Source organism: Lepisosteus oculatus, chromosome 24 (assembly GCF_040954835.1).
Source record: "Lepisosteus oculatus isolate fLepOcu1 chromosome 24, fLepOcu1.hap2, whole genome shotgun sequence".
Classification (NCBI taxonomy): Eukaryota; Metazoa; Chordata; class Actinopteri; order Semionotiformes; family Lepisosteidae; genus Lepisosteus; species Lepisosteus oculatus.
In genome coordinates, this window is record NC_090719.1 from 359,412 (window position 1) to 384,712 (window position 25,301).

The following is a 25,301-nucleotide window of genomic DNA, read 5'->3' on the forward strand; positions in this document are numbered from 1 at the left end:
GAGATGCCAGTTAACCTAACTGGCAGGAAATGCATGTGAAATATAGAGTACTTTCCTTTATGGCTCGTAAACCCAGACGGTGCTGGTCCACCTGTAACAGGTAAGAAGGACCCGCTGCTCCAGGATGTGCTGTAACTGGTCATTCTGGATGTGGCTGTGCAGCCAGTACAGCCAGTATAACCACTGTGGCACCTTTTACAGCCAACTGTTCAGTCAGGGGTGACGGGTCCTGTACAGTCTCCTGAACTGAAGCCCTGAGGATCGTGTGTACGTCTCCCCAGTGGACCTTGTGTTGGGTTTTACACTGGACACAGGCTTTTGAGGTGAACATGAAACAACTCAACATGGCACTGATGAAACTGTTTAATGAAATAAATATACGATACACTGCCGTGAGTAGAGTCTGAACAGAGTGTCTTCCAAGGTGATCGCCACCCGACAGACCTTGAAACAGATCAATTAGTAGCACTCTAGGTATCTGGAACGCAAAGTACAATTCGATAAAATGATCTAAAAAAAAACAGGCACCGAGACGTTAATGTCCATTGCATTAAGCCTATTAAGCAAAACATATATTAAATATTAAGTATGGATCCTAATCCAAGGATTAGCTTGCATTAGATCATTTTTTCCATTTACCCAGGTACCAGCCTTTGTAATTAACTAGGACTCCTGCAGCTAGATGTTCAGAGGTGTGGGTTACAGGCTCTGTGCCTCTTGGACAGCAGAAGTGAGACTTCACAGCTCCCACACGCTCTCACTGTGCCCAGAGCACAGCCCTGGGGTGACAGAACGATGGATGCTGTGATCTGGCCTCTTCCTGACAACACTAAATACATAAACTCTTAAATACATAATTTCTTAATAGCCCTGCTTCTACTGTGTTATGTAGGCAACATACACATTTTCTGTATTCACTACATGCACAGTATGGTCACTTGCTTGTTAAATGCCTTGGGGCAACCTTGTTGTGAAAGGCGCTATATAAAAATAAATTGAATTGAATTTTAGCTATATGTTTTTTTGCTTTTTAGTTTTTTTAATATTCTTTGTTAGATTTCTTATTATATTTTAAATAAATCAGTGCTGTTTTTGTAAGTGTCGTTTTGGGGTCTCTTTATGCTATACCTGGACATCTGTGCAGTAATAGTACTGTAGTTTCCTCTCTGCTACACTGTAGCACACTGAAACTAAGTCTTACACAAGCGACTGCACCATGTTCAATAACAGACGGCTTTTTTTGTGAGTAATACTTCATATTCTATCATTTTTTGGTTTCTCAACCTCGTTTCCATCTATCTTTTGTAACAGAGCTCTCCTGTCTCTCTCTGTCCTTGTTATTCCCCAGTCCTTAAAAATATAATTCATTATGTAAAATGCATGCATAATGAACTCACAGATTTATTATTATTATAATTATTATTATCATTAAGAGTATGAAATATAGATGGTTAATGATCTGGTATGGGCCTGCCCTGCTGCGTGCTGGGAGAGAAGGAGAGAGAGCGAACAGCTGGAGCTGGCCGGGCCAGACCCCTCACTGTCTTCACGCCTCTGCCCAATGGATCCACTTCATTGGCAGCTCACTGGCGCCCCCTACCCCCGGTATCGCGCAGACCGACCACTGTCCGCTCACAGGGTGTGATAAGTTTGATCCAGGAAACTGCTGAAATTTCCCACACATAAGTTTTTGTTAAATTGCTAATTAAAGTTTTTTTTTTTCCAGTAAGCAGAGAATTGTGTTTTTTTGGTTCTATGTGGAGAATAGGACTCCCTGTCTGCCTCTCTCTTTCTCTCCGCCTCCTTGAGAAGCACGTCGAGTGCAGAATGCAGCTTAGACCCCCGCTGCACAGCTGGGCCCCACGACTGCTGGCTGTAGGCTGCTGTACGGATGCCGAGCGCAGGTGTTACAGAGGTTCATATTAAACATCCTGACTTTTTTGCTTTGTCTTTTTGAGCTGTGTACGAGAACCTGCCGCGGGACACGCCTGCCGGAGCAGGGTCTGCCCAGAGAGCACACTGAATTCACTTCAGTGTTTGTCTCGGGGCTCGGGTGCTGATGGAGATTTTAGTCAAGGCCACCCTGTATCCAGTGAGGCGTTGCCACGCCAACACCTGGACCAAACCACCTGAGCTCTCCTCCTGCATGGGTGCTGTACGCCCACTGCTCAGTCAAAATTCCCCTCTCTAAAGCTTTCCCAGTAAATCCCCACAATAATTGTGCACAGCCACTGTGCACAAATAATATATTTATCATTATTAGACATAATATCATCATTATTCCTAACAGGTCTCTGGCTGTGGTGAGGAGAATGAGAGGCAGGAGGAGCACTACGAGAAGCACACGGGCTGCTGGAACCCGGGACCGTCCCGCTGACGATCAGACAGGCGCTCACTGCTCTTCTCCCCCTCGCGGTGCTGGGCTGAGGCTGCCTGAGCCGAGGGGTGGAGGTGGCGGCGGGGACCGTCCCCGAGTCACTTTCCAACAGCTCAGAACCAAACACTCAGCCTCTGCTCCCACTTATTTCTCCTTACAGCAAGCGGGCGACGACTCATAACTTGTTTCTGTGTTTGAAGAAATGACAGCGTGTGACGTTTAAGGGGGTGTACCGCATTTCTTATTTTTTCCTGTTCTCCCTCTCGCACCAAGGTCTGAGTCTGTGGGGCTCCCCCTCCCTCACTGGCGGTGCGGACCTGCCTGCCCTCAGAGGGGACCTGCGCCCCCACGTTCTCCCAGGCCTGCAGAGGAGCCACATCTGCGCCAAGACTTTGCTTCTATTTATACAGTATGTTCCAGTTCTCTATCTAGCCAGGTAAATCCAGGTTGTTGTGTCATTCTCACTATCAGCAGCCTGACTCACACTGCCTGGCCTCTGTGCCAAGCTGGGTGCCAGCTCCAGCTGCACAGCCCTGCCAGCCGGGTCAGAGGTCGCGGCGCCCAGGGGAGCTCTGACGGGCCGGGCGGCACCAGTACCCGAGCCTCACAGCCCGGTCAGGTCCACGATGGCCTTGATGAAGATGGTGTCGTCCCGCAGGTAGGAGCTCTTGCCCCCCAGCTTGGACAGCGGGCAGAAGAGCGGGCAGCCGCTGGCGATGTTCATCTCGCTGACGGGCCGCTGGAAGGAGGAGGAGGTGACGTCGGGCCGGAAGGCGTCGATGATGTGCTCCCGGTTGTTCTGGTCCAGCAGCATCAGGGTCACCTGGAGGGAGAGCGAGGGAGAGGAGGGGGAGAGAATGAGAGAGGGGGAGAAGACCCCCGGAGAGAGGCGTACTCGGGCGCACTGGAAGAGCTGCCCACCTTCTGGCTGAAGGGCCACTTGAGCAGGGCGTCGTTCTTGCCTCTCATCACCACGAAGAACAGGGACAGGTGTGTGCCGCGCCCCGTGCCGTCGCCGTTCAGGTAGAGGCGCAGGCACATCTTGTAGCCGTACTTGCTGGAGTAGAAGGCTGGGGGGGGGAGAGGGCAGGGGGACCGGTGTTAGTGCACGTCCCGCCCTCGCCCGCCCAGCTGCCCCCCCCTGCGATCCGGACTGTCCCCACTGACCTGGCGAGAACAAGGCAGGGGCGCGGCCAGCGACGGCGTCCTGGCGGCGGCGCGTGAAGTCGGTGATTTTCCAGATGAAGACGCCGTCGTAGGTGCAGTACTCCAGCTCGCGCAACTGCTGCTCCGTCTCGGCCAGCAGCAGCTCCTTCATGGCCACGGAGCGCTCAATCTGCCGCACCTGCGGGGGGCACGCACCAACAAGACACCGCTGTCCCATGAGCACACTGGCTCGAGATCGGCGTGCGCGCACCAACAAGACACCGCTGTCCCATGAGCACACTGGCTCGAGATCGGCGTGCACCCACGAGCGAGCCGCTGCTATCCCATGAGCACCTACCTTGTTGGTGAGGTTCTCGATCTTCTCCTGGTCCAGCCGGTGCTGCCGGGCGAAGGCCTCCAGCTTGAGCGCGTTCCGCTCCGCCTCGCGGTTCAGCACGCACACGATGTTCTCCAGGGCGCCCAGCTTCTGCGCCAGCCCGGCCCAGGCGGCGGCCTTGGGGGGCGGCCCGTCCTCGGGGGCCCGGTACAGACCCAGGGCCATGTCCGTCTCCGGCAGCGCCGCCAGCTGCCTCAGGCCGCTCACCGCGGACAGCAGCAGGGCCAGGTGCTCCTGAGCGCTGGCCTGCTCGTGCTCGCTCTGCTTCTCATTCTCCAGCTGCAACCCAGACAGGCCACACCCGCTGTCAGCACAGCGCCATCCGGAGCCTGGCACTGCCACAGCACAAGAGTGCAGGCTCCCACAGCCCTCCCACCTCTGGCTGCATGTCCCACAGCTGGCAGTTAGGAACCGATCACACAAGCCTTCGTTTGAAAACCAGCAGGGAGGAACACCGAGAAGGGGAAGGGATTTTCATTCCACCTTAAAAAATGTCTTAAATGCAGAAAACAGAAGCAAAACTGTTGTTTCTTCTCGTTTCTCCCCTGTTACACAGCCCTGTCTCGGCTGCAGCTGTTGGAGAGGAGGGCCGAGCCCTCCAGCGTCAGCCTGAGACTCGGGTCCTGCAGATACAGGCGCAGCAGGAAGGACCTGAAGCCAGAGGCTGTGCAGAGACTCACTGTGGCTCTAGTCCCACAGGGCTGGGCTCATCGGCAGGGAAAGGGAATATCTGCTCAGCAAAAAGGTGAGCAATTCATCCAGAAGTAGCTTTTCCTGGCCGTGAGTTGATACTAAGAACTGAATTGAAATCGCTCTGTTCCTCTGTGACTCTTGCTCTCAGGAACTGAATGAATCTCCAGTTTTAGTTCCCAATATTAAACCGCTCACAGCTGTGCTCTTCAGTGTTCAATCCGGGTGAAACCGATAACACTGGGGCTGTGCTGGGGGAGGGGCTTGTGTGAGGTGTCTCCCGAGAGCATCAGCACCTTGATTGTAAAGAGGAATAGTTGTCTATTTCTTTGCAGTCGGCTCTAGAAGGTGGCACATCTACCTGTTAACAAGGATGATTCTTGTAGCAAGGGGAGCAGTGTTCGCCTGCATCTAATCCTTTGCCATTTATCCTCAGGCACTAAATAAAATGTATTTCATGAGCTCTTGAATAATGTTAATAGGCTGAAGTCATTCTTACTGTGGTTGTGAAGTTAACCAGGAAGAGAGCTAGAATGCAATATGATATCCAGTTCTTGACCGTTGACTCAGACCAAGGGGAATTCCTCCGTGCATTTGTCTCTGCTAGTTCAGAGAAGCTCAGGCAGCCAACGCAGTGCTTTCAGCCTGAAGCCATTTCCACAGCAGAGCAGGCAGCAGCCAACAGCCCGCTGAGGGGACCGGAGAAGGGGATTGGGATTTAATATTGAGATGATTTTTCTGAGATTGTGCTTCCATTTGCTATTTAACACCCACCCTGTTAGGAATCACCAGCTGCTCATCAGACCAGTGCTGCAGGGAGAGTGAGGGACCACAGCACCAGACCCACACGGGAGCCCCATGACAGCGTTCCAGGTTCTTTTGATCCGAAGATGGAATGGTCAGGGTCCTGGTATGGTCAATTCTATCCCTCTCTGGGGGTATCCTGCTATAACTGCAACGTTTTCAGCCTTGCTGGGGGATCACTGACTTTCCTTCCGGGTCAGAGGTCAGTGCAGCTCCCCCATCACTGCCTCTCCAAAGGGGTGGGTCTACGGTGAGGTCAAGCACAGGTCACCTGCAGGTCACAGGGCGACCCTGAAGTCACGGCGCTCAGACAGCAGCCATTGTGTCTCTTATCCCAGAATGAAGTCATGGGATAAATACAGGAGCATTCATTTCAGAAGAAAAAGTGAACACAGCTGCGAGTCTTTTGTTGCTTCATTGTGGATCTGTGTTCACGCCAGGATTGCCTAAACACAATCAGCTTCTCCTCTGCCTGGCAGCCCAGCTCCCATTCGATCTCCCTGCCCAGTCCCACAGCCTGGACAGGCCATCCTGTCTGTCTCGTCCTTACCGGGTCGGGTCGTCCGGTCAGTACTCACCACAGCACTGCAGCCCACCACACTGAACCGGCATGCGGCTTTAAACTTCCCGCAGGATCTGATGTGGTCAGAGAACTGTGGAAGGTGCAGAGAAGCAGTTAAATAAATATGTAGATAGAGATATAATAATAATAAAGCTACAGTGTTTAACAGTCATGCACAGTCAAGGTCTCATGTAACGGTAATATGGGCTAAAAAATTCCTGCAGTCACTTCGAAAAATCCCAGAGTGCTGGGCAGGTAGGAAGGGACTCGGTTATTATTAATATTGAACTTTTGTGTTGTTTTCCCTCCTGACTGGAAAGGGGGACTTCCAGCCTGTCCATCAGTGTCACGCAGGACAGACGTGTGCCCTGCGGGCCTGGCGCCAGGGCAGGGGGAGGGCAGAGTCAGAGGGGAACAGGGCCCCGGGGCCTCGCTGCCCCTCCCTCTTCCTTCCTGGAACGTCCCGTCTCGCCAGTCAAGGCAGGATATCCTTTTACCAGAAACGCCTCTGCAGCATCGCGCTGCTGGTCACACCGATACCGCAAGTGATGAGGGAGGGACTTTCAGCTTTTGAAATAGCGCGGTTACGATAACAGAAGGGTGTCATTTCCCAGGGAGATAAAACTCCCAGCGAGTGTGATCACGGTTAGGAGTCTGGGACACCGCGGATCGGCTGTTCTGGAGGTTGTTTAAGGTGAGGGGCGGATCCTCCCACAATAAGCTGGAAGGGAGATGCTGATAAATGGCTCTGCTCAGGGTGAAGTCTAGAACGAGCTGCCCATCCAGGTGGGTTTAAATAAAGTCAGGTTCCTGTCCTCCTCCCAGCCCTGACCTGAGTATTGAATGCAGAATCGTAGGGCTTGTGATCATGACGCCGGCCCTCCCCTCCCCCAGCTCCCGAGCCACAGTGCAGACAGGAGAGCAGGAACGCTGGAGTAGGCCGGATCAGCAGGAAAGACACTGACCTTCTCCCGCGGGATCTTCTTCTTCCCACACCCCTCGCACTGCAGCGGGAACTTCTGACAGACCTCGTCGTGAGCCTGGAGCAGGGAGAGAGACAAGCCGTCACACTCCGACTGGGAACAAGGAGCACCTGGCTGGGCAGCAGCCCTGAGCCCCCCAGGGCCCTGCCAGCTGCCCCTGATCCCCTCCTGCCCTGGACTGCTCACTACTGCCCCCTGTCTCTCAGCCCTGCCAGCTGCCCCTGATCCCCTCCCGCCCTGGGCTGCTCACTACTGCCCCCTGTCTCTCAGCCCTGCCAGCTGCCCCTGATCCCCTCCCGCCCTGGACTGCTCACTACTGCCCCCTTTCTCTCAGCCCTGCCAGCTGCCCCTGATGCCCTCCCACCCTGGGCTGCTCACTACTGCCCTCTATCTCTCAGCAACCAGGACCCCACTAGCAGACTCTGGACTCTGGACTCTCGTGCCCCTGGCTGCCCTCAGCCCCCAGGACTGCTCTCTCGACTGCGCCCCGATCCCCTCGCACCGTGGCGCCCCCTGCTGGCCGCACCTTGATGTTCCTGAAGCTGAAGGTGACCTTGCAGTACTTGCAGTTGAGGTTCCGCTCCTCGCACTCCCTCTCGCTGTGCCGCTCCTGCTCGCTGCGGCGGAGCAGCGCCTTGCAGGCTGCACACTGCACGCGCTCCAGCTCACACCTGCCCTCGTGACTGCTCTGTGGGGGCGGGGTGGGTTAGGGTCACGCAGAAGAGGTGGGAAGCACAACAGTGCCGCAGCATGACAGCACTGCAGTCTCTTTCCTAAGCAGGTATTGCGCCATTACCGAAAATCTTTAGAGTAAAATAAAGACGACTGTTGTACCTAAGTGCAGAGATTTATAATTTTTGACAAAGAAAACATGACAGTTAAAGAGTCTGAACCTTCTCTCTGTGGGGCAACAAAGCAGCAGAACTAGATCACAACAGCAGACCCAGGCTTCTCTACAACAGGAGGTGCCTCCAGCCTCCTGAACATCAACGATTGGGTGTTTCTTTCAATTTCTACTTTTTATTATCTTCCTATTGGGACAAATTGTGGTGCAGGGTCATAGAGCGAGGTACTTTGTGCCTACAGTTTTGAGAAGCCCCTACCTTCTTTGACCCCATCTCTTTCAACATTTGTAGTTTCCTCTGTGCAGGAGATATGGAGAACTACGTGTCCCATGATGCCTTGGGGACATGGCCTGTTCATTTCCTGTCTAAAGAGTCCCAGTTGGGAGGCATTAAGCTACCTTCTTGCTGGCTTTAAAAGGCTGTGGCAAACATACGTTCGGGTTTGAAGACCTGAGAGACAGGCTGGCTTTTGGTGATTGCTTATTTTGGACTCTAGAAAGGTCAAAGTAAGTAGTACTGAAGTTTAGTACTCATCTAAAGGATTCTACTTGGTTATATTATTGATCCTAAAAAGTGTGAGCTTGCTGGTGTTTTTAGATACTGTTTTTGTAGAAAACAGAGGCTGAAGTGCTTTGCTGTTTTTTCTCTGGTAGTAGACTGAGTATTTTCACACTATAAAGAGGCTGACTGTGCTGTCACTTCACTGTGGGCTCCATTGGGTTGACTTTGTGCTTCGGTCACTGTTCTTTCACAGTGCTGCTCGAGATTAAAGAAACCCATTTCCCTTGTGCTTGCCTGCGTGTGGTGTCTCTTTTCTACCTGGACACTTTCTTGAAGCTCACTATAGAGCAGCACACCTGAGCTGGGTGTGTGAAGAGGTTTCGATTCCTTTGACAGAGAGGAGGCCACTAGGGGCTTAGTTCCAGGCAATGACACTGTGATTTGCAGTTGTAAATATCAAACAGGGTACAGGTCACTGACATGCATTTACTGTCCTGCAGAGTCTGCATGCGTCTCAAAGCAGCAACAGCCCAGCCCTCTCGCATACACAGCTAAAGTAGCAAAGTGAGATGTGGGCTCTGATCAGCATGTCTGCTCAAGCAGAAGTTTGATTAAAAACAAGCTGCAGTGACGGTTAAACCCCGCCTTGCTAACGGTTAGTTCAACAGCCCCACAGACTGGAAATGTTCCTGCTTTGCCCACGTTTGCAGAAGAGCTTGTTTATCGTGCTGAAATCTCATCAGCACCTGCTCCCACACCAGCCCTCAGCAATCTGGCAGTGGGGGCTGTTCCAACAGCTGCAGGGCTGCTGCAAGCCAGCAGGTGTCAGTCCCTCACATGCTTGTATTGTACAGGAGCCCTGCAGCTGCTAAAACCTGGAATGGACTCCAGCCCAGAGGCTTGGAGTCAGGAGGGGCTTGCCTTTCCCGAGCCCACTCTGTCTGGGAGCAGCCATGAGCGAATCGTTGGCGGGGGTGTCTGAATTGGGGGGGGAGACTCGCAGGAGTGAATGTAGAAAGGAGAAGCAGGGCTGCTCTCTGTGCCTGTGCTCGCTGCCAGAGCCCAGCCCCTCTGCTTCAGGAGGAGGAGGAGGAGGAGGAGGAGGAAGGACGGACAGGGAGTGGAGGAAGACGTCTGCAGTGTCCACACTGTCCATCAGGCTCTCGGATGAAGCCAGGTGCATGGACCCGGTCAGCAGGTCAGTACAGTCTCTCTGCCTCTCTCTGTCCTCCCTCGCTCTCTCCTGTACTATCCCATCTCCACCACGAGCCTCTCGCTCTTCAAATCCCCCAAGTAGATCATTAGAAAGCCGCCATTACTGAAACACAAAACTGCTTGTTTTGCAGAAAGCCCTTGTTGAACAGCTTGAAAATATCTGTGAGTTTAACCCAATGGGCTTCCGCCACAGGAGTGAATCAGCACTAAAAATGCTAACGCACATTTTTCGATGAAACTGAGTTTTCAAGAAGGTTTTAAATATTTGGCATCTCCGGCCTGAGCTCTGAGCCACATGTGCTGTAACCACAGAGATTTATAATGATCTCTGACATGACGGCTGGTTCCCATCACAGTCCGTCAGCTCTGGGAGCAGCAGATAGTCTTTCTCTCAAACCTAATGGGGCCCAGAGATCCTGAACACCCAGAGAACAGAACTACTGCAAACTATTCCCTTCTCTGCCCTTCAGTATGTCCCCCTGTTGCCCCGAGCTCATTGCACCCCGGTGGTCCCAGCTCTCCTGGCCAGCTGCATGGAGTGACGGACTTCATTTCTCGATGCGCATGCCAGTCGCGATCTCGCACGCGGGTCCGTTTCGTGTCCTGCGGGTTCGGCACGCCGAGCACACAGCTGCCTCCTGTCCTCTCTGCCTGTACTGTACTGTCCGTCCGCTGCTGCGTTCTCGGTATTCCGTGTGCCGCTCAGCTCCTGCTCCGTGACGCGGCGTTTGCCACGGCGCTCCGCATCGCCCTGGGGTGCAGCTGACAGGCCCGGCCTGGCCGGAACAGGGCTCCTGGGACAGTCGCTGATCTGACCGCTGCCAGGAGGAAGGGGGACCGGAGTGCTCCGAGGGAGTTTAACATCTCCTCCCAGCAGGGGGAGGAAGGGCGCTGGCGCAACACTGTCTTCAGGAGTCGCTGGGTTTGGCTCTGACGGGTCAGAAGGCTCTGTTTGTCTGTTTGTCTGCACAGGGTAATTACACGGCAGTCTGCAAGCTGCAGTCTCACCCTCCGGGCCATTTTACATTCACGTCTGTGTGCTTCTGTCTCCTATCCTGCCTTTCAAAAGATGCAAACAGCCCTTTTCTTTAGCGCTGAACAGCTGGAGACAACGAGAGGAGCCGGCGGAACAGCCCAGCCGCGGCGGCACTTGAATATTCTAGGTACTTTCCAGCTCTGCTGTGACCTTCGCGCACTGCGGGGGAGGGGGTGGAGGGACTTTCCACCTCCTGCCTCTATTGCAATGGCTTCTCTTTTTATCTTTACATTTGCATTCTGTCCAGTCTCTGCTCTTCCTTTGTTAACCAGAAAGGACAGTGCAGCACTGACCTTCAACCATGCAGTGCCTTGCTTAGCCAGACGTTTTAATAGCGACACTGCAGCACCAAAGGTGTCTGGTGTTTATAGATATTTAAAGTAAGAATACGAACATGACGAAATTCCCCAAATGGGACAATAAACAGGCGGTTTTGCTTTAAATTGGGGGCAGGAAGTGGTGAATTCATGTACTTTTAAAAATAAAAGTGGCAGCAGGAACATTCAGCCTGCTCTTTGCTTGTGACCAGGCATCGTCCTGCCCTCGTGGGAGACCGAGTGGTAATGGCACTGGAGTCTGGCCGTGTCCCTTTCTTTCCTTTTTGTTCTGGGATGAACAGGATGTCGGAAGAACAGACTGTATTTGTGAGTGAGCCACTCTGTCCTGACCTGATCTGCTACCCCTCTTGTTCCTGCCAATACCACCCCTCCCTGCAAGATGAGTCACGAGCCGTTACCTCTGATTTGGGGTGAAGGTGTCGATCGCGAGTATTTATGACAACATGGCTTCCAGCTTCTGTCTGCCCTATTGTCTCCGAGCACAGATGACGGAGCCTGTGGACACTCTCTTGTATCTTTCTTTCTGCACTGGAAGCAGTCTGATCAGAACAGCAGGCTTTTAGAAGTGAGGCGATGCCTCACCTCGTACTCCTTGATGACCCCCTTCCAGGTGCAGCCCTCGTTGGCACAGCTGGCCGGCAGGTTCTCGATCTCCCTCCGTGCTGCGTTGTCTGGAAAAGCCTGCGAAGAGTGAAGGGGGAGAGTGACTGGGACAAGGAAAATCAAATAAAAAGGGAGAAACAATTCTAAATCTCTTGTTAATAGGGGACCCAGGCAAGTCCTGAAGACCTATAGCATCACTGCTCCTACATCGTCCCGTCTCCACTCTCTGTGGCTGAACTGAGCCACTCGCTGGCCTGTGAGTTCAGGTCAAACTCATTAAAGAGAACAAGTAAAGGTTAATTCCATCCTGAAAAGGAAAAACACATTTTAGCTTCAGGAGTGAGGGGGGGAGATAGAGAGAATCTCATCTTTAACGGTCCCATTCACTCAAGGCCATCCTCCATCAGTCCCAGTCAATCCTGATCCGTCTACAGTGTGTCTGAGCCTATCCCAGTCCATCCCAGTCCATCTGCATGAGCCCTGTCTCATTCTGTTCCCAAGCACAGCTGAGCACAGTGGCTCCACAGACTTCAGGCTGTTTGAAGAAGGAGCTGTGCTGATTTGTTATTAGAGGCAGTTCTCTGTAGTGAGCGAACCTGCAGGGGACAGCGGTCTGAGTCAGGAGAAGGATCCTGATGCAGGAGCAGATGAGAGATGATCATGTTGCCACGGTGCAGGCAGGTTAGATGGCTGATCCAGTATTTGACTGCCGGCCGTGGTGAGACGGGGGCTGGAGCTGTACACAGTTCAGCCAAAGGAAACTGAACATTCACCCTAAATTCTGCAGGAAAACTCCCTCCCCGTCTTTCTGTCTGTGACTGTATGACAGTCACATGCTGGAGTCTGCCCACAGAGCCAAGCGGGTGGTTTTTCTTGTTTTTAAAGAATTAAACACTTCTCATCTGACTTGCAGAAACACACGAAAGAGTTTTCATTATGCATTAATCTTTCCAGAACACCACAGTGTTGTCCTCAGGACTACCAGTGTTCCATGATCATTGTAAAGCCTGTCAGGGCAATACTGCTGAGAGGGCGCAGTGTGGACGAGTGGGGACAGGCTGCCGAGTCCTTTCATACACCGGACTTGCTCTCCAGTGCCAGGGAGTTCAGGCTTATTGTGAATCAGTATAGTCTACAACTGAGTGTTGTGTTCTTGCTGCTGAAATGTTCAGTTTTCTATCCAGCACTGTGTGGTGTAAGGTGCTATTTAAGGATAAAGATTGATTCATTAGATAATTCTCTAATTGACGGAGAATGAGGCAACTTACAGCGTTTGTATCCAGTAAAGATTGTGGCTCTTCAAATATCCCCTCCTGCTTGCAGGCCTCACAAGGGCAGGGCCCCGAGCTGGACAGAGAGAGGGAGACTGAGTTACTGTGCCGAATCCGCAGGGCTGAGAGCAGGGGCTACGTCACCCGCTGTTCTCTTAAACTCTTTTTCCCATCCCATCCCACCCCTTGTTTTCCCTGGCTGTCACAGAAATGATGGGATCTATGTTTTTCCTGTGGGAACCTCCCAGAGCCTAGTGCTGCTGCCAGCGGGGAGGAGGAAACTGGAGACTTGCAGTGTGATCTTGCAGGATTGCTGCTCCAACTTGACAGCTGCAGCCGATGGACACACATGCAGGTGATTTCTACAGGATTTCAGCGATTTCACAGGGAAATGAGTCAGTGAGCCTCTGGTTGGTAATCCTAGCAATTCTCTCTACAGATGTCATCTAGAGTGCAGTCTCCTCAGGGTTGGGAGAGGCTATCTATAGCTCCAGTCTCACTGGCGCCTGACCAGGAGTAGGCATGACTGTACATCACCCCTCTCCGCCCTGGCTCTCCTGCTAACTGCAGCCACCAGCCCTGCGGCCAACGCCTGAGCCGAGCCTCTCCGTGTCGGCTGACTCGCCACTATTGGCAAAGCGTCCGTCTCGCAGACTCTCCGCGGATTTGGACAGATCGAGAGGGCGCAGCTCCACCTAGTGGTCATGTACTTCCCCAGCACAGGCGTGGCCCCGCCCCCCCACACACCCCCAGCGCCTACTAGGATGTCCAGTAACCACGGAGATGATGTTGGAAGTTCTTAAGAAACTGCTGGAGCTGCGCAGTACTATTGAGACATGCAGACCTGGTGCAGTGTGGGAATTATCTCTGTGTCCATCACAGATTTTGTTTTGTGACTTTGCATTACACTTATTAGGTTTATACTGAACAATGAGGTTGAGGGGAGCTGGTACTCAGTGTTGCTGCTGCTGTCCTCGGTGACGCAGGGGCTGGAGAGCTGCAGCTGTTCCGCTGAGTCAGTTGGCCACAATGCTCTAGTGGTAAACTGGAGGGAGAGGAGGTCTGGCAGCTCATGCAGCATGTAAACCTTCAGCAGAACGAGGTTTTCTAGCTCTGTACGAGCACGGTGTGTTTAGGTCTGTCTGTCGGCGAGCGTTGGTGGTACTGCCAGGTGCCCGGCGAGACCTGCCCTACCTGGTCAGCTCTTTGAGACAGTGGATGCAGAAGCGATGCCCACACTGTGCCTGGAAGGGCTTCCGCAGCACCTGCCTGCATGCCTGGCACAGGTACTTGGGCTCGACGGGGACGGACAGCACCGTCTGCGGGATGCCTGGCAGGTTGGAGTCCAGCGAGGAGGGCAGCGAGGAGGAGGAGCGTGCCATGTCAGCCCCTCAATCGGACGTGTGCCCTGCCTGTCGAGGGAAACACGCACAGCAAATAACACACTGCCCGCAGGCTGAGGAGGACGAAACGAGCCGTCTCCAGCGACTGACACTCTGACTCTGCCTGAGCAGCACTCTGAGGTAGGGGCACACTGAGCACTGAGTACTCACACAGAGCGGTTAACAACTTGAGTAACTGCTTGCCTGCGGAACAGGCTGATTGCGTGAGGAGTTGACTGTGCTGCATGGCAGCCGGTTAGTTAGCTTGCTGCTGGTGGGATTATTCTGCTCAGTCCGTCCCGAAGGTGGCTTCACTGAAGCAGAATGCTGATGGGGCTGGCACTGTGGCTCAGTGTCTCTGGGGTCAGTGTCCCACTCCGCCTGCCTCTCACTGGTCCCAGGCCTTCAGGAGCAAGCACTGTGTTTAGTCAGGGGCCTAAAATCACCTTCATCTAAGTTAAGATAATATTCTACTCGATTAAGAAACTGGATACATTGAAAGTCCTGCAGTGCATTTTCCCTTTTCACGGGAAATGAGCTTCTGCAGAAACTTATTTCTAAAATTCGTATTAATCATCAGTCTGGAAGTAAAACTAGAACAGGAGATTCTTTTTCTCAGAAGGCTATTTTGGCCGCGGTGCTAACGCTTATAGTAAGCGTCCGAAATTTCCTTTTCTCAGCCTTTTATTTTTAACACTGAAGTTGCAAGAGATGCTTGCACACATGTTGCACAGCAGCCAGTGAACAGATGTTCACACGAGTGTATGCGCACCTCGGGTTCACGTGCACCTTTCTCAGCACTGTGCTATGCTCCTGCAGGTTGCATTAGGGCTTCTGGGCTTCTTAAAGATTTGTTTCTATGTCAGAAGAGCCCAGCGATCTTCACTCTCACACTCGCTGAAACACACACTCAATTGTTGATGCTTGGAAGTCACACACACGGCTGTGTGCAACTTGTCTCCTATACCACGTAGAGGTGACCAACACATAGGAGTCCACTCTCACAGCACACTCAGAACACAAAAGGGAAGGACAGATTGGGCTCTCTGCTCGGTTTGCTGCGTAGCTCCATGATCTCAGGGCCTTCTCCTTTAATGATTTAAAGCCGTTTCATCAGCCAGGCCTAGATGCTCTGTTCCAGCTCTGCACAAGTCTCTCAGTGAAGTAGTGCCCCCTGTTTTTCAGAGTTCAAGATGTAACCATTACTGTCCCTTTCCCTTGATTTCTCTAATTCATGGCAGCAAATAACTGGTTCAAATCCATCATGACGCTGGGCCAGACCCTGGCCAGAGTTTCAGAAAAATTGCACTCTTCCTGCTTTCACAACAGAGGACCCCTCCAGGAAATACGTTACTGTAAATCACAGAGGAATGCTCAGAAATGCAAATGAGTTTCCCTCTCAGGGGTATTGGCACATTTCTTCCCCTTTTGTTCTTCAAGGGAAAATGAAAAGAACATTTTCGTTTTGCAGAGATCCTGAGCCAAATCCGAGTATCGGTAACAGCTGCCCCGGCCCACCTGCAGAGCATAACCACCTGGGGAACCCAGACTTGGGATCATTAAGGAGAAACAGAAAGAAGAGAGGACACAAACTCAGATGGTGTTTCTCCCTTTGATTTAGTCTGACGTGACAGGGACTTTCCCATATTGTCAAGTGTGAACATAGCAGCATGAATTATCCATGTGGCTGGTTTGTGGGCAGGCAGGAGCGAGCACTTCTGTATCTCCTTGCTAGACATAGACTTAAAAGGAATCATGTTTTGGGAAGAACGGGGAGGAGGAAGTGACTGGAGCTGAAGGAATGTGTGTGGGGTGGTCTGGGAATCTCCCATAGACTCCCTGCTGAGCCACAGGCTGACAGGATCTGTTAAGACTCCAAGTGCAGCAAGGCCCCCTTAGGGATGATAATAGCAATTGATGAAAGAGTTCAGTAACAGTAGCAGCTCTAGCAGTCAGGCAGTAGAGAGTGACAGCTGGGTGAACTCTCCTTATTCTGGTCTGGACTGTCTGTCCATGAAATGTAAAAAGCACAAAGCTCCACAGAGCCAGGTGAGATGTCTGCCCCAGTACTGCCTCCATAGCCTTTCTTTACACACAGTGAGGGCTTAAGCAGTTTAATGTCAGGCTGTCTCTTTGCTCAGTGTTTGCTCAGTACCACGTTGTTACCCAACATCCTCTGTGAGCTGTTCTGCCCTTGTCTTTCTCGCACAATGACACTCTCATACAGCAGCACACTGGGGACCAGCTGAGAGACCGGGGCCACAGAGCTGCCAATCCATCAGGGAGATGAGTCAAGGGCCAAGTCTCTATACTTCATTTGAGGAGCAGGCTGAGAAATCTCAGGGATAAATGGGCTTCTACATCCAGATAGGCAAGAGGGCGTCTGTGCCCTTCTCAGGTTTCTAACATGGGGCTGTGATGTCAGTCCACTGTCTCTGTCGATCCACAATGACACAGCACTAGTGTTCATTGTTCAGGAGAAAAAACAGAAACCGGTTTTCCTTTGCCCTCATCTTTTTCAAATACTTTTTTACACAATCACTCCTCTTCCTCTTTCCTCCTCGCTCAGATCAGCTCTGTGTGTAACCAGAAAGAAAGACCCAAATCACGCAGATCAGGCTGTGATCTAGGGAGTTAAACTCAAGCAGAAAACACATCGCCACATCCTCCAACAGCCATTAGCAAACAAGCTTCAGCCTGGTTTCTCTCCTCATGTTTATGAACAAATGTTTACCCAACAGTACTAAAAAACCCTTTCCATTACAGCACAGGTAGTATTTAGAGAACAAACACAGCAGCTCATGAAAACAACATCACGTCTCGTCTCGGCGGTGGGCGGTGCGCCCTCGTGCGCCCTCGTGCGCTCATCATCACTCTGCCCTGTGCCTGCGCACTGTCCTCCTGACTTCACCAGTTTCCACACCCGTGGGCATGAAAGGAGCCTCTAATTTTATATTTGAAAAGCAAGTGTTTTTCCATTCGTGGAAAAAAGAAAACCCTGAATCAGACATTCAAACTCTTACAGTACTTGTGGAGAGGAGAGGGTTTGCACAGTGACTATTATCTATTTCAGACGTTTTGGAAGGAAGAGAAACTTGGACAAACAGGGAAATTACAGAGTACGAAAAGGAACACATGACTCTAATCTCACTTCTCTGACCGTAAATAGAAAGATTAGTCATGCAAACACTCATTTGTCTCCTGGGGTGCATTATACCCCATTTTTATCTTTGACACCAAATATAGAAATTAATGTGGATAAAAATAACTCATACACGAATATCTTCATCTGGTCCCCTCTCTGTTCTACTGCTGTTCTCCTTGAATCTGTTTGAGAGTCACGCCAACGAACCTGGGGCTTCATCCTCACCGCTGCCCCTTGCTCTACCAGCAGAGTCTGTTTGCTCTCCCCTTCGCCAGGGGCTTCCAGACCTCCTCCTGCCAGGCCACAGCCCTGCGGGAGTCTCGCTTTCCCCAGCCTGAGGAGCTGGGAGATTCGGCTAAATGGCTCCAATTAAGTCAACGATCAGTTAGCTGAGATCATGAGGAGTTGTGCTGGAAGGCACAATGGAACTGCAGGCGCAGACCAGCACTCAGTGCGCTCTGAGCTGCCTCAGCACCCTGGAGAAACAGAGGCCCGAGCGCAGGGAGAAAGAGTGCTGTCAGCACCCTGCCTCCAAAATAATCATGAGGCCCACAGAAGCAAAGAGTGTGGAAAATGTCACCAGTGACCAAAACACTCCGCTGTTGTTACTGGCAACCTGCAGCTTCCGCGTCTGAGCTCAGCGGCTCTCACGAGGAGAGGCGCAGCAGCACTGCTGGGGCAGACTGACCCCGACCTGGGAGGGGCTGGCTTCAGGGCGCCAACCCGCATCGACCCACAGTCAAACGCGCTTTTTCAGAGACCCCCACGCACTGAGCTCTACCTCAGCTCTGAGGCTCGAATGCGTACTTGTGAAATCAAGGTAAACGGGATACAGACGTGTGAAGAACCCTTGCGATCCAATCGATTTTGATCCCCAACAATACGCAGTCGCAGTTCAACACTTTGGCCAGCTGGGGGCGACAGGGGCTCTCAGCCTCAGCCAATCACGAACGAGCTTTTAGCGGAAGTGCGCAGAAAGGAGGTAACGTTTTTGCCGAGAACGCAAGGTGAGGAAAAACGTAAAAACATTTCGTGCTGAGTGAAAATGTCGTTGTTTTTCCAGGTTTCTGGTGTAAGGATTATTGGTTTATAAAATGTTTCTATGGCATAGCCAGGTTTTCGCCAAGTTAATCTGCGGTTTAAGCAGAGAAAGTCTCCTGCAGAATTCAGTGAAGAGGTCAGCCTGGGCGCAGAATTTAGACGGGTCTTTTAAAAGGCAGACTAGGCTGAGCTGTCGGCTGACACTAGTGTCGCTTGTCCTTACCGGCATCATTACCGTCATATAGTTGGTAATATAGTAATATTGTAATATAGTTTGTTAAGGCGAAGATCTGTGTTCGGGTTTGGTACCGGCAGCTTGTGGGGCCTGGAGCAGCTGTCACTGGCTCGGACTGGGAATAAATGCAATTCCCAGTGTTCTGTATATCCTGGTGTATCTGGTGCAGAGTGCAGCGATGTGTTCGGTGTGTTCAACAGCATTGCACTTTGCTTTAGGAGGCAGAGAGCAAATGTGTCTTTACTGGATATGAATTTGGGAAAACGTACGCATTCCTCTCTGGACAAACGGTGTTTTTTATTATCCATAATTTTAAATAGTGTGTGGTGTATATCACTACGACATGTACATCTCCCATCTGTTGAAAAGAATATTTTCGTAACGTCTCGTCGAAAGGCTGTGAAAGTGATCTATACCGTATGTGTGTACTTTATCAGCAGGTAAACTGCAAAATGAAACGCGAGTTAGAGTGTGTGTGAGATCAGAGTCACAAGAGACGTCGTGTGACAAGCAATTAAAACGCGGAACAGTTGATGAAGGAAGACCTCGCCTGTTTTTGTCTCTAATAAGAGGAAAAAAACGTGGAGACTCAAATTCACATCTGAATCTTTCGGTACAGTGCTACTAACGAGTCTCAACCCGCTGTGTCTCGGCTGTTGCTTGTCTTCTTAACATTCCTCCAATGAAATTAAGTGAAAACAACTCTTCTGCAGTTTTTACACATGGTTGCACAAGATTGCACCAATCAGCAGCTTACACCCCAGCACTGAGTTTGTGCTTATTCAGATTTTGTAAAGCTAATGGCTACGCTTGCCTGTCACTTCCGAAATACGAGTCCTAAAACGTCCGACATTCGCACAAAACAAAAGTGAAGAAATAAGACTAAAACCCGCGAAGGCTTGGCAGATTAGGCAGATATTGCGGCGAAAGGGCTCGGCTAGACGCCCGGCAGTTCCACGCGAGAACTCGGTGACACGGTGTCGAGGAAATGACAGCTGCAGATTCGTCCCTCTTTCCCGGGAGACAGGCCGAGGCCGGCGCGGAGAGAGACCGCTCAGTACCCGAGCTGCCCTGCAGCTGTCGCGCCCGGTTCGACTGCGGTGGTGTCACACCGCTGGATGGAGACAGAAGCGGGGCTGTACTTACCTCAGTCTGTCTTGCCGAGTCTATAACTCTTTATACAGTCTGGTCATTATATTTTCCTTTGCCCCGCCTCTCGTGTGGGGTGGGGGCGGGTGGAATCTCTGCATTGTAAACCTGTCATGAGTATATAGTATATAGGAGCTGTTCAACTCAACGGATCGCTTCTCCCTTCCTCGCCTGGGTTACGATTTGCCGAACTCTATTGCTCGGTTACCAAACTCTTGGTTAATGCCCCACCGTCTGACATAACATTGAAAAGAACTGCTATATTCATAAAACAATAGTATGACACTCGTACGCACGCGTGTTCGTTGAAAGAAGTTTGAAGGAGGTTCGAGGTCTCTCAGGACGCCCTGTGGTAATTTGATTGGCAGGTCTATAGCAAGGTAAGAGAAGGTCACTGGCGCTTTTTTAACACCGTGACAGTGGACAGATGTCTCGCGCCGCCTCTCTGCCTCCCCGGTGACCAAGGTCGCTCCCCGGTGTCTGTTAACTGAAGTCGGGGTTCAACGCTCTGTTTTGGGGAGTAAAGCGCCCGAATGTAGCCTCAGTGCTGGGACGTGAAGCAGCTGATGTAGCCGAGCCTGCAAACCTGCCCCCACGGAAAGAAAACACGAGACTTCTCCACCAAGCCGCGCGCGCGTGCGGATAAGCCTGATCAATTCATTTGAGACGGGGGGGTGTTAGTTAAAAGATGGAAACGATATTTTTTTTTATTCAGGTGAGATATATTATTAAGAAGCATGACTTTGTTTTTTTTTAAAAAACCCCGGAAACTTTGTGTCTGTTTTCCAAAAACGTCCCGGGAACTTGTGTGCGGTTATTCTCTAACGAACTTAACCGCTGGCCGAGGCGCGCAGAACTGATTTTGAGAAGTCAATGACATCGCCTATTTCTGCCTTTTATCAACCCTAAAACAAGAGTGCAAACGAATAATAATTAGAAAAAAAGATCTTCAATCACAATTATATTTATTACTGAGGACTGAACGTTGTCCTCTGTTTTTAGCTACAAAATACGTTCTGTAATAAATCGCTTCTTCGCTTTCCAAGACACCCCGAAGCGCTTTACGACGGGGTCTTCGAAACCCGTGGAGCAGGTGAACTGAGCTGTGACATTCAGTATGACATCCCGACAAATCGGGACACCTGCGTGGAGCTTCATTTTTCCGCCCTTGACTCGCCTGTCCGGAGTGGAGAGTGATGGAAATACATTAGATATTCAGCCTTACTCCTTTATTAGTAAGCCTACAGGTTTTCAGGGGGCTGTTCAGTGTTTCAAATACTTAGGAACAGTAATAGATGAACATTTAAACTTTGCAGAAAAGACCGATTGCATTTTTAAGCAGGCTAGTCGGCGTGTATTTATGTGTATCAGGACGACGAAAGGGTTGGAGACCGGGTGTACTGAATACTGGTAGAAATGACCTCCTGAGTGTTAAGAGTCAAGGCAAATTAGCCAGAATTGTTAATAATGCTATTAAAATAATTAGTCAACCAAAGAAACCGCTTAAAGCACTTCTCGCCCTGCAGTTCGAAGGAAAGTTCAGCTCGTCATTGATGACTCTCCCCGCACTCGTCACCCCCATTTTCAGCTGCTGCCTTGAGAGAGGCGCTGTAGAAGGCTGCCAGATCAGCTGGAGCTGTAGGAGTCTGCGTGGCGACGTCATAAGGGCCGAGCGAGGTGTGTGTATGTGTATTGCTGCAGGTCTATGACTAGTTTGTGTTTCGAGTGTATTTATTTTGTGTTGATGTTTTTTTTGTAGTTTTGTGTGGTGATGCCAAAGACAAATTCCCACTCTTTTGGATGGAAAATAAAGTTCTATCTTATATCTCACCTTAAGATGCCGGTGAGACCTCCACACCTTGGTTAGAATATCCTCACACTATACAGCAGGGGCGCCAGCCCGCTTCAGTGAGCTTCTGAGTCACAGAGTGATATACCTGCTGGCTACAATTATCTATATTCTTATATATTTATTATTCTTTATATTCTATACATCCTTGCATATTTTGAACACCTGCCTGTGTTTCTCGGCTTCGTCAGTTTGTATGCAAATATACCGTTCACACGGGCTGTTGCCTGATGTTTTCCTGTCCCGGTTCACACTTGGGGGCTGGCACTGTGCGCAGTGAGGTTTTCTGTGCGGGCTCCGCTGACGTTTTCAAATGAGCTTCGTACGCAAAAAAAGGAGGTTCATGAATTTCCCCAAAAACCCGCTGGTGTTGATTACCTTTAAACAGTATTGGCGGATCACACTTAGTTTCAAATACGAAGCTGGCTTACTGTGTCGGGCATTTTTGTGCGTGTAATTCCTGGAGGGAAACAAAAAAGCCCAACATAGGTGTTTTTTTTTGTTGTCTTGAATGATTCATTATAACTGGTCGCGGAGAGGGTTACAGTTCGCTCCGAGGCTATCGGGGGAGAAGGAGACGCTGTTTACATCTCGGTACCCAGAGAGATAAATGTGTTTTTGTCCGTTTCTCACCACATGAAAACCGGGTAAACTGCTTAATCTAGTGTTGAAATGAGCCAGTAGAAACAGAATGTACACAGTTCCGTGTGTTTAAACAACGCGTTGGTGAAAGAACAAACATTGTTTAAGCTGTGTTGACTCTGTTGAGTGCTCTTATCCATTCACCATCGCCTGTTGGGACATTGGCGTTCTTTCAGGGAAATGTCATTTCGGAATTTACAGGGATTAGATTGCGAAAAAATTGTGAAAGTGAAAGTTGCGTAAAAAAATGTTGCAATCCGAGCCAACAGGGTCTGAAATTGTCCTATCACGAATCAGTTCGTTTTAAGGCATTTATTTTATTTTGAAACGAGCGTCAGAGACTCTAAAAGGGTACTCATAAAGTATTTTTGTATCTCACGGGCTTCCGTACGCGTTGACCTTCGACGTCAAGCGCTTGCGGGCGCTCTAGGGGCCTGTTGGCGTGTCGGTGTGTTTTTGCAAAGCAGCGCCGGGAGCTTGCTCGGGTCTCCCTGGACAGACGGAGCCACGATGCTGGCGGCGCCGCGGAAGGCTGTGCTCGCCGGGGTTCGCTCGGCACCGGCTCTTAGCGCAGGTACGGAGTGGCACATGTGCGTCATTCACGGGGAGAGCGGCGCCGCGCAGCCCGCAGAGAAACCGATCAGCTGCAGCTCCCCGGCTGTCTCCCCGGCCCGTGACCGGTGCCGTACCTGATCGACAGGAGCCGGGTGCTGGCAGCTCGAAAAGCACGGAGCCGGAGAGCTGGCAGCTGACTGAGAAAGTGCTCTGAGTACCGGACCCATTTATCGCTGCCCCTGCCTCTAAAAACATGCCTGTCCCGATTTGACCTCGACAAACGGGGACTAAAAGTGAGATGTAATGTAGCAGGGACGTTGTGCTGCACTGAGCACAGGCTCCCCTGCACGTTGGTATATTTAAGCTGGCACTCGGCCCCGAGGAGTAATGTTGACCCCACTGCCCCTGGGGGGACGACAGCGCTACGATGTGACCGCTCGTCTGTCCGTCCTGAGGTGGACACCCGCAGCGTCTGTGGTCATTGGCCACAGCCTGTGTGTCTAAACGCTGACCGTGTACGTGTCTCTCCCGAACCGCCCAGCTCTCCGTCCCAGTCGCACGTGGTTCTTGCTGGTATTGATATGTTTGCTGTTGGGCTGATGAAAGGCACTATATTGTCTTTCAGTATGGAGGTGTGAGCGAAGGCAGCACTCGGAACTGGGGGGTGTGGCGCCCCCTGGAGGAGAACAACAGTACCCCCACCTGTACCAGAGCCACATCCCCACCAACCCCCTGCAGAAGGCACTACTGGCTGTGGGCTCAGGCATCGCCGCGCTGCGGGACCCCTACCGGCACGGTGAGACCCCTGCCTCTCCTTTCTCTTCCCTTACTCCAAACGCTCACGTTTCACCTCCTCCTCCTCCCTGGCCTGTCTGTCGCGCAGACATGGTGGCGGTGCTGGGCGAGACGACCGGACAGCTGGCTCTGCGCCGGCTGAGGGACGAGATGCGGAGAGACCCGGAGGGCTGCAGCATCCTGCAGTACGTCCACATGGAGCGTGTGCGTCAGTGTGTCCCCGCGCGGTGTGTGTGTGTCTGTGAGGGGGTGTGTGTCAGTGTGTGTCGCTGTGCAGTGCTGACCTCTCCCCTGTCTCCTCGGTGTCAGGGAACGCCCCCGGATCCGCCTGTCCACTCTGGACCCGTGTGCGCTGGGCTCGCTGCCGGAGGGCTCGCTGGGGCGAGAGTACCTGCGCTTTCTCCAGAGGAATGTGAGCTGGGAGAGGGGGAGGGGGGAGGGGAGGGGTGTGTTTTCTTGACCATCGCCTTGTCCTGGAATCGGCCAGTCAAGCGCCCCTCCCCCCTCTCAGAAGGTGACCCCGGACTCCCGGGCGGAGGTGAAGTTTGTGGACGACGAGGAGCTGGCCTACGTCATGCTGCGCTACCGCGAGGTGCACGACCTCATGCACACGCTGCTGGACATGCCCACCAACATGCTGGGTGAGTGCGTGCCTGTCTGTTAGCTTGGTTGCGTTCATTCATGTCGTTGGGGCCAGTGGGCAGATACTGTAACTCACACAGAAGTAAGAGGGGCCTGTGGCCAGCAGGGGGCGATACTGATGGCCTTCTCTCTCCAGGGGAGGTGGCGGTGAAGTGGTTCGAAGCTGCCCAGACCGGCCTGCCCATGTGCATCCTGGGAGCAGCCCTTGGGCCTCTGCGCCTCTCTGCAAGGTGAGCGCCGCCCCGGTGGGGGGTCCGAGCGAGGGCGCCGGCCGGAGATGACCGACTGGCCTGCTGTCTCCCCAGGCGGCTGCAGCTCCTGGCCGGCACGCTGGCCCCCTGGGCGCTGCGCAGTGGCCGAGGCGCCCGCTGCGTGCTGACCGTCTTCTACGAGCAGCGCTGGGCGCAGAGCCTGGCGGAGCTGCGGGAGGAGCTGGGCATCGAGCCGCCGCCGCCTCTCGCCATCTGAGTCCTGCTCCTGCCGAGCCAGCGAGGTCCACTCCGGGTCTTCTCCGCTCCAGAGGGGCGATACGGTTCTACAGATGAGGCGTCAAGCGAGTAGGTGCTGACTGTTGTTGCCAGAACCTGCAGCTGAGACAACCGAAATGGATCCGAGTGCCGGACGGGGGAGTCTTCTCGCCCTGCCTCAAACACCTGGCCCGGACACCGCTGGACGGGAGAGCAGGGAGCCCTGTTAGAGGCAGTAGCAAGTATGTCTGTGGAAGCTCCTGGACTGAGCGTGTGGTTTGGGGGTGATCTCCTGAAGTAAAAGCGAGCTGAACTGGAGCCGAGGACACAGGAATTGAAATGAACCCCTCACTGCAACCCTGAACCTCTGGCTTCCCCCGCGGCTGGGGGACCCCCTGCAGATCCTCCGGGTGGGACAGGTGCCATGAGGGGTGGGGTCAAAGGTCAGATAGGGGGCTCTTAACCTGTGTAACCCCTCAGTGCACAGTCCAGGTTTTGGGACGGTTCAAAAGGGACTGTCTGCTAACTACCCTGCGTGTGTGTGTGGGGGGATTTAGAAACTGCAGCAGGACCCTTCATTAAACTTCAATAAAACTGCACAATGTTCCAGTAAATCTTATTTTTAGACAGG

The 25,301-nt window shown here is 52.1% G+C and overlaps 2 protein-coding genes and 2 long non-coding RNA genes across 7 annotated transcripts; 3 read left to right on the top strand and 1 right to left on the bottom strand.

Annotated features, from left to right (window-relative positions):
- Positions 1-348: 348 nt before the first annotated feature.
- Positions 349-21,572, bottom strand: traf2b (Tnf receptor-associated factor 2b). Of its 2 annotated transcripts, none has more exons than XM_015366651.2 (11): positions 21,552-21,572; positions 13,963-14,180; positions 12,766-12,844; positions 11,477-11,575; positions 7,486-7,647; positions 6,942-7,016; positions 5,993-6,067; positions 3,882-4,199; positions 3,545-3,722; positions 3,299-3,447; positions 349-3,200 (listed from the first exon to the last, which is right to left on the bottom strand). In XM_015366651.2, exons 2-11 carry the CDS (start codon positions 14,148-14,150, stop codon positions 2,982-2,984), a joined length of 1,542 nt encoding a protein of 513 aa, XP_015222137.2. In that variant the 5' UTR covers positions 14,151-14,180; positions 21,552-21,572; the 3' UTR covers positions 349-2,981. The 2 variants fall into 2 exon arrangements, with proteins under 2 accessions (XP_015222137.2, XP_015222136.2); XM_015366650.2 differs by lacking the exon at positions 21,552-21,572 and adding an exon at positions 19,718-19,797.
- On the top strand, positions 4,137-6,945 carry LOC138224946 (uncharacterized). The gene is made up of 3 exons (XR_011183451.1): positions 4,137-4,665; positions 5,393-5,520; positions 6,297-6,945. It is a non-coding gene; the product is annotated as an uncharacterized lncRNA (long non-coding RNA).
- Positions 9,396-18,267, top strand: LOC107079826 (uncharacterized). Its single transcript, XR_011183450.1, has 4 exons — positions 9,396-9,503; positions 12,977-13,123; positions 13,208-14,291; positions 15,622-18,267. It is a non-coding gene; the product is annotated as an uncharacterized lncRNA (long non-coding RNA).
- On the top strand, positions 20,008-25,272 carry coq4 (coenzyme Q4 homolog (S. cerevisiae)). 3 transcript variants are annotated; one of them, XM_015366653.2, is made up of 8 exons: positions 20,008-20,100; positions 21,247-21,397; positions 22,624-22,785; positions 23,392-23,746; positions 23,871-23,973; positions 24,073-24,202; positions 24,340-24,433; positions 24,509-25,272. In XM_015366653.2, the coding sequence occupies exons 2-8, from the start codon at positions 21,274-21,276 to the stop codon at positions 24,669-24,671; spliced, it is 1,131 nt and encodes a 376-aa protein (XP_015222139.2). In that variant the 5' UTR covers positions 20,008-20,100; positions 21,247-21,273; the 3' UTR covers positions 24,672-25,272. The 3 variants fall into 3 exon arrangements, with proteins under 3 accessions (XP_015222139.2, XP_006640614.3, XP_015222140.2); XM_006640551.3 differs by lacking the exon at positions 20,008-20,100 and having other exon boundaries at positions 23,392-23,562; positions 23,650-23,746; XM_015366654.2 differs by lacking the exons at positions 20,008-20,100; positions 22,624-22,785.
- The last annotated feature ends 29 nt before the right edge of the window (positions 25,273-25,301 follow it).

Coding starts and splice junctions, on each gene's coding strand:
- traf2b (XM_015366651.2), bottom strand. CDS start 14,150: ATGGCACGCTCCTCCTCCTCGCTGCCCTCCTCGCTGGACTCCAACCTG. Junction 7,648..11,476: donor GGGTCATCAAGGAGTACGAG/GTGAGGCATCGC, acceptor CCGCCCCCACAG/AGCAGTCACGAGGGCAGGTG. Junction 3,723..3,881: donor TCGAGAACCTCACCAACAAG/GTAGGTGCTCAT, acceptor TGCCCCCCGCAG/GTGCGGCAGATTGAGCGCTC.
- coq4 (XM_015366653.2), top strand. CDS start 21,274: ATGACTCTCCCCGCACTCGTCACCCCCATTTTCAGCTGCTGCCTTGAG. Junction 22,786..23,391: donor GGCACCGGCTCTTAGCGCAG/GTACGGAGTGGC, acceptor ATTGTCTTTCAG/TATGGAGGTGTGAGCGAAGG. Junction 23,747..23,870: donor GAGGGCTGCAGCATCCTGCA/GTACGTCCACAT, acceptor CCTCGGTGTCAG/GGAACGCCCCCGGATCCGCC.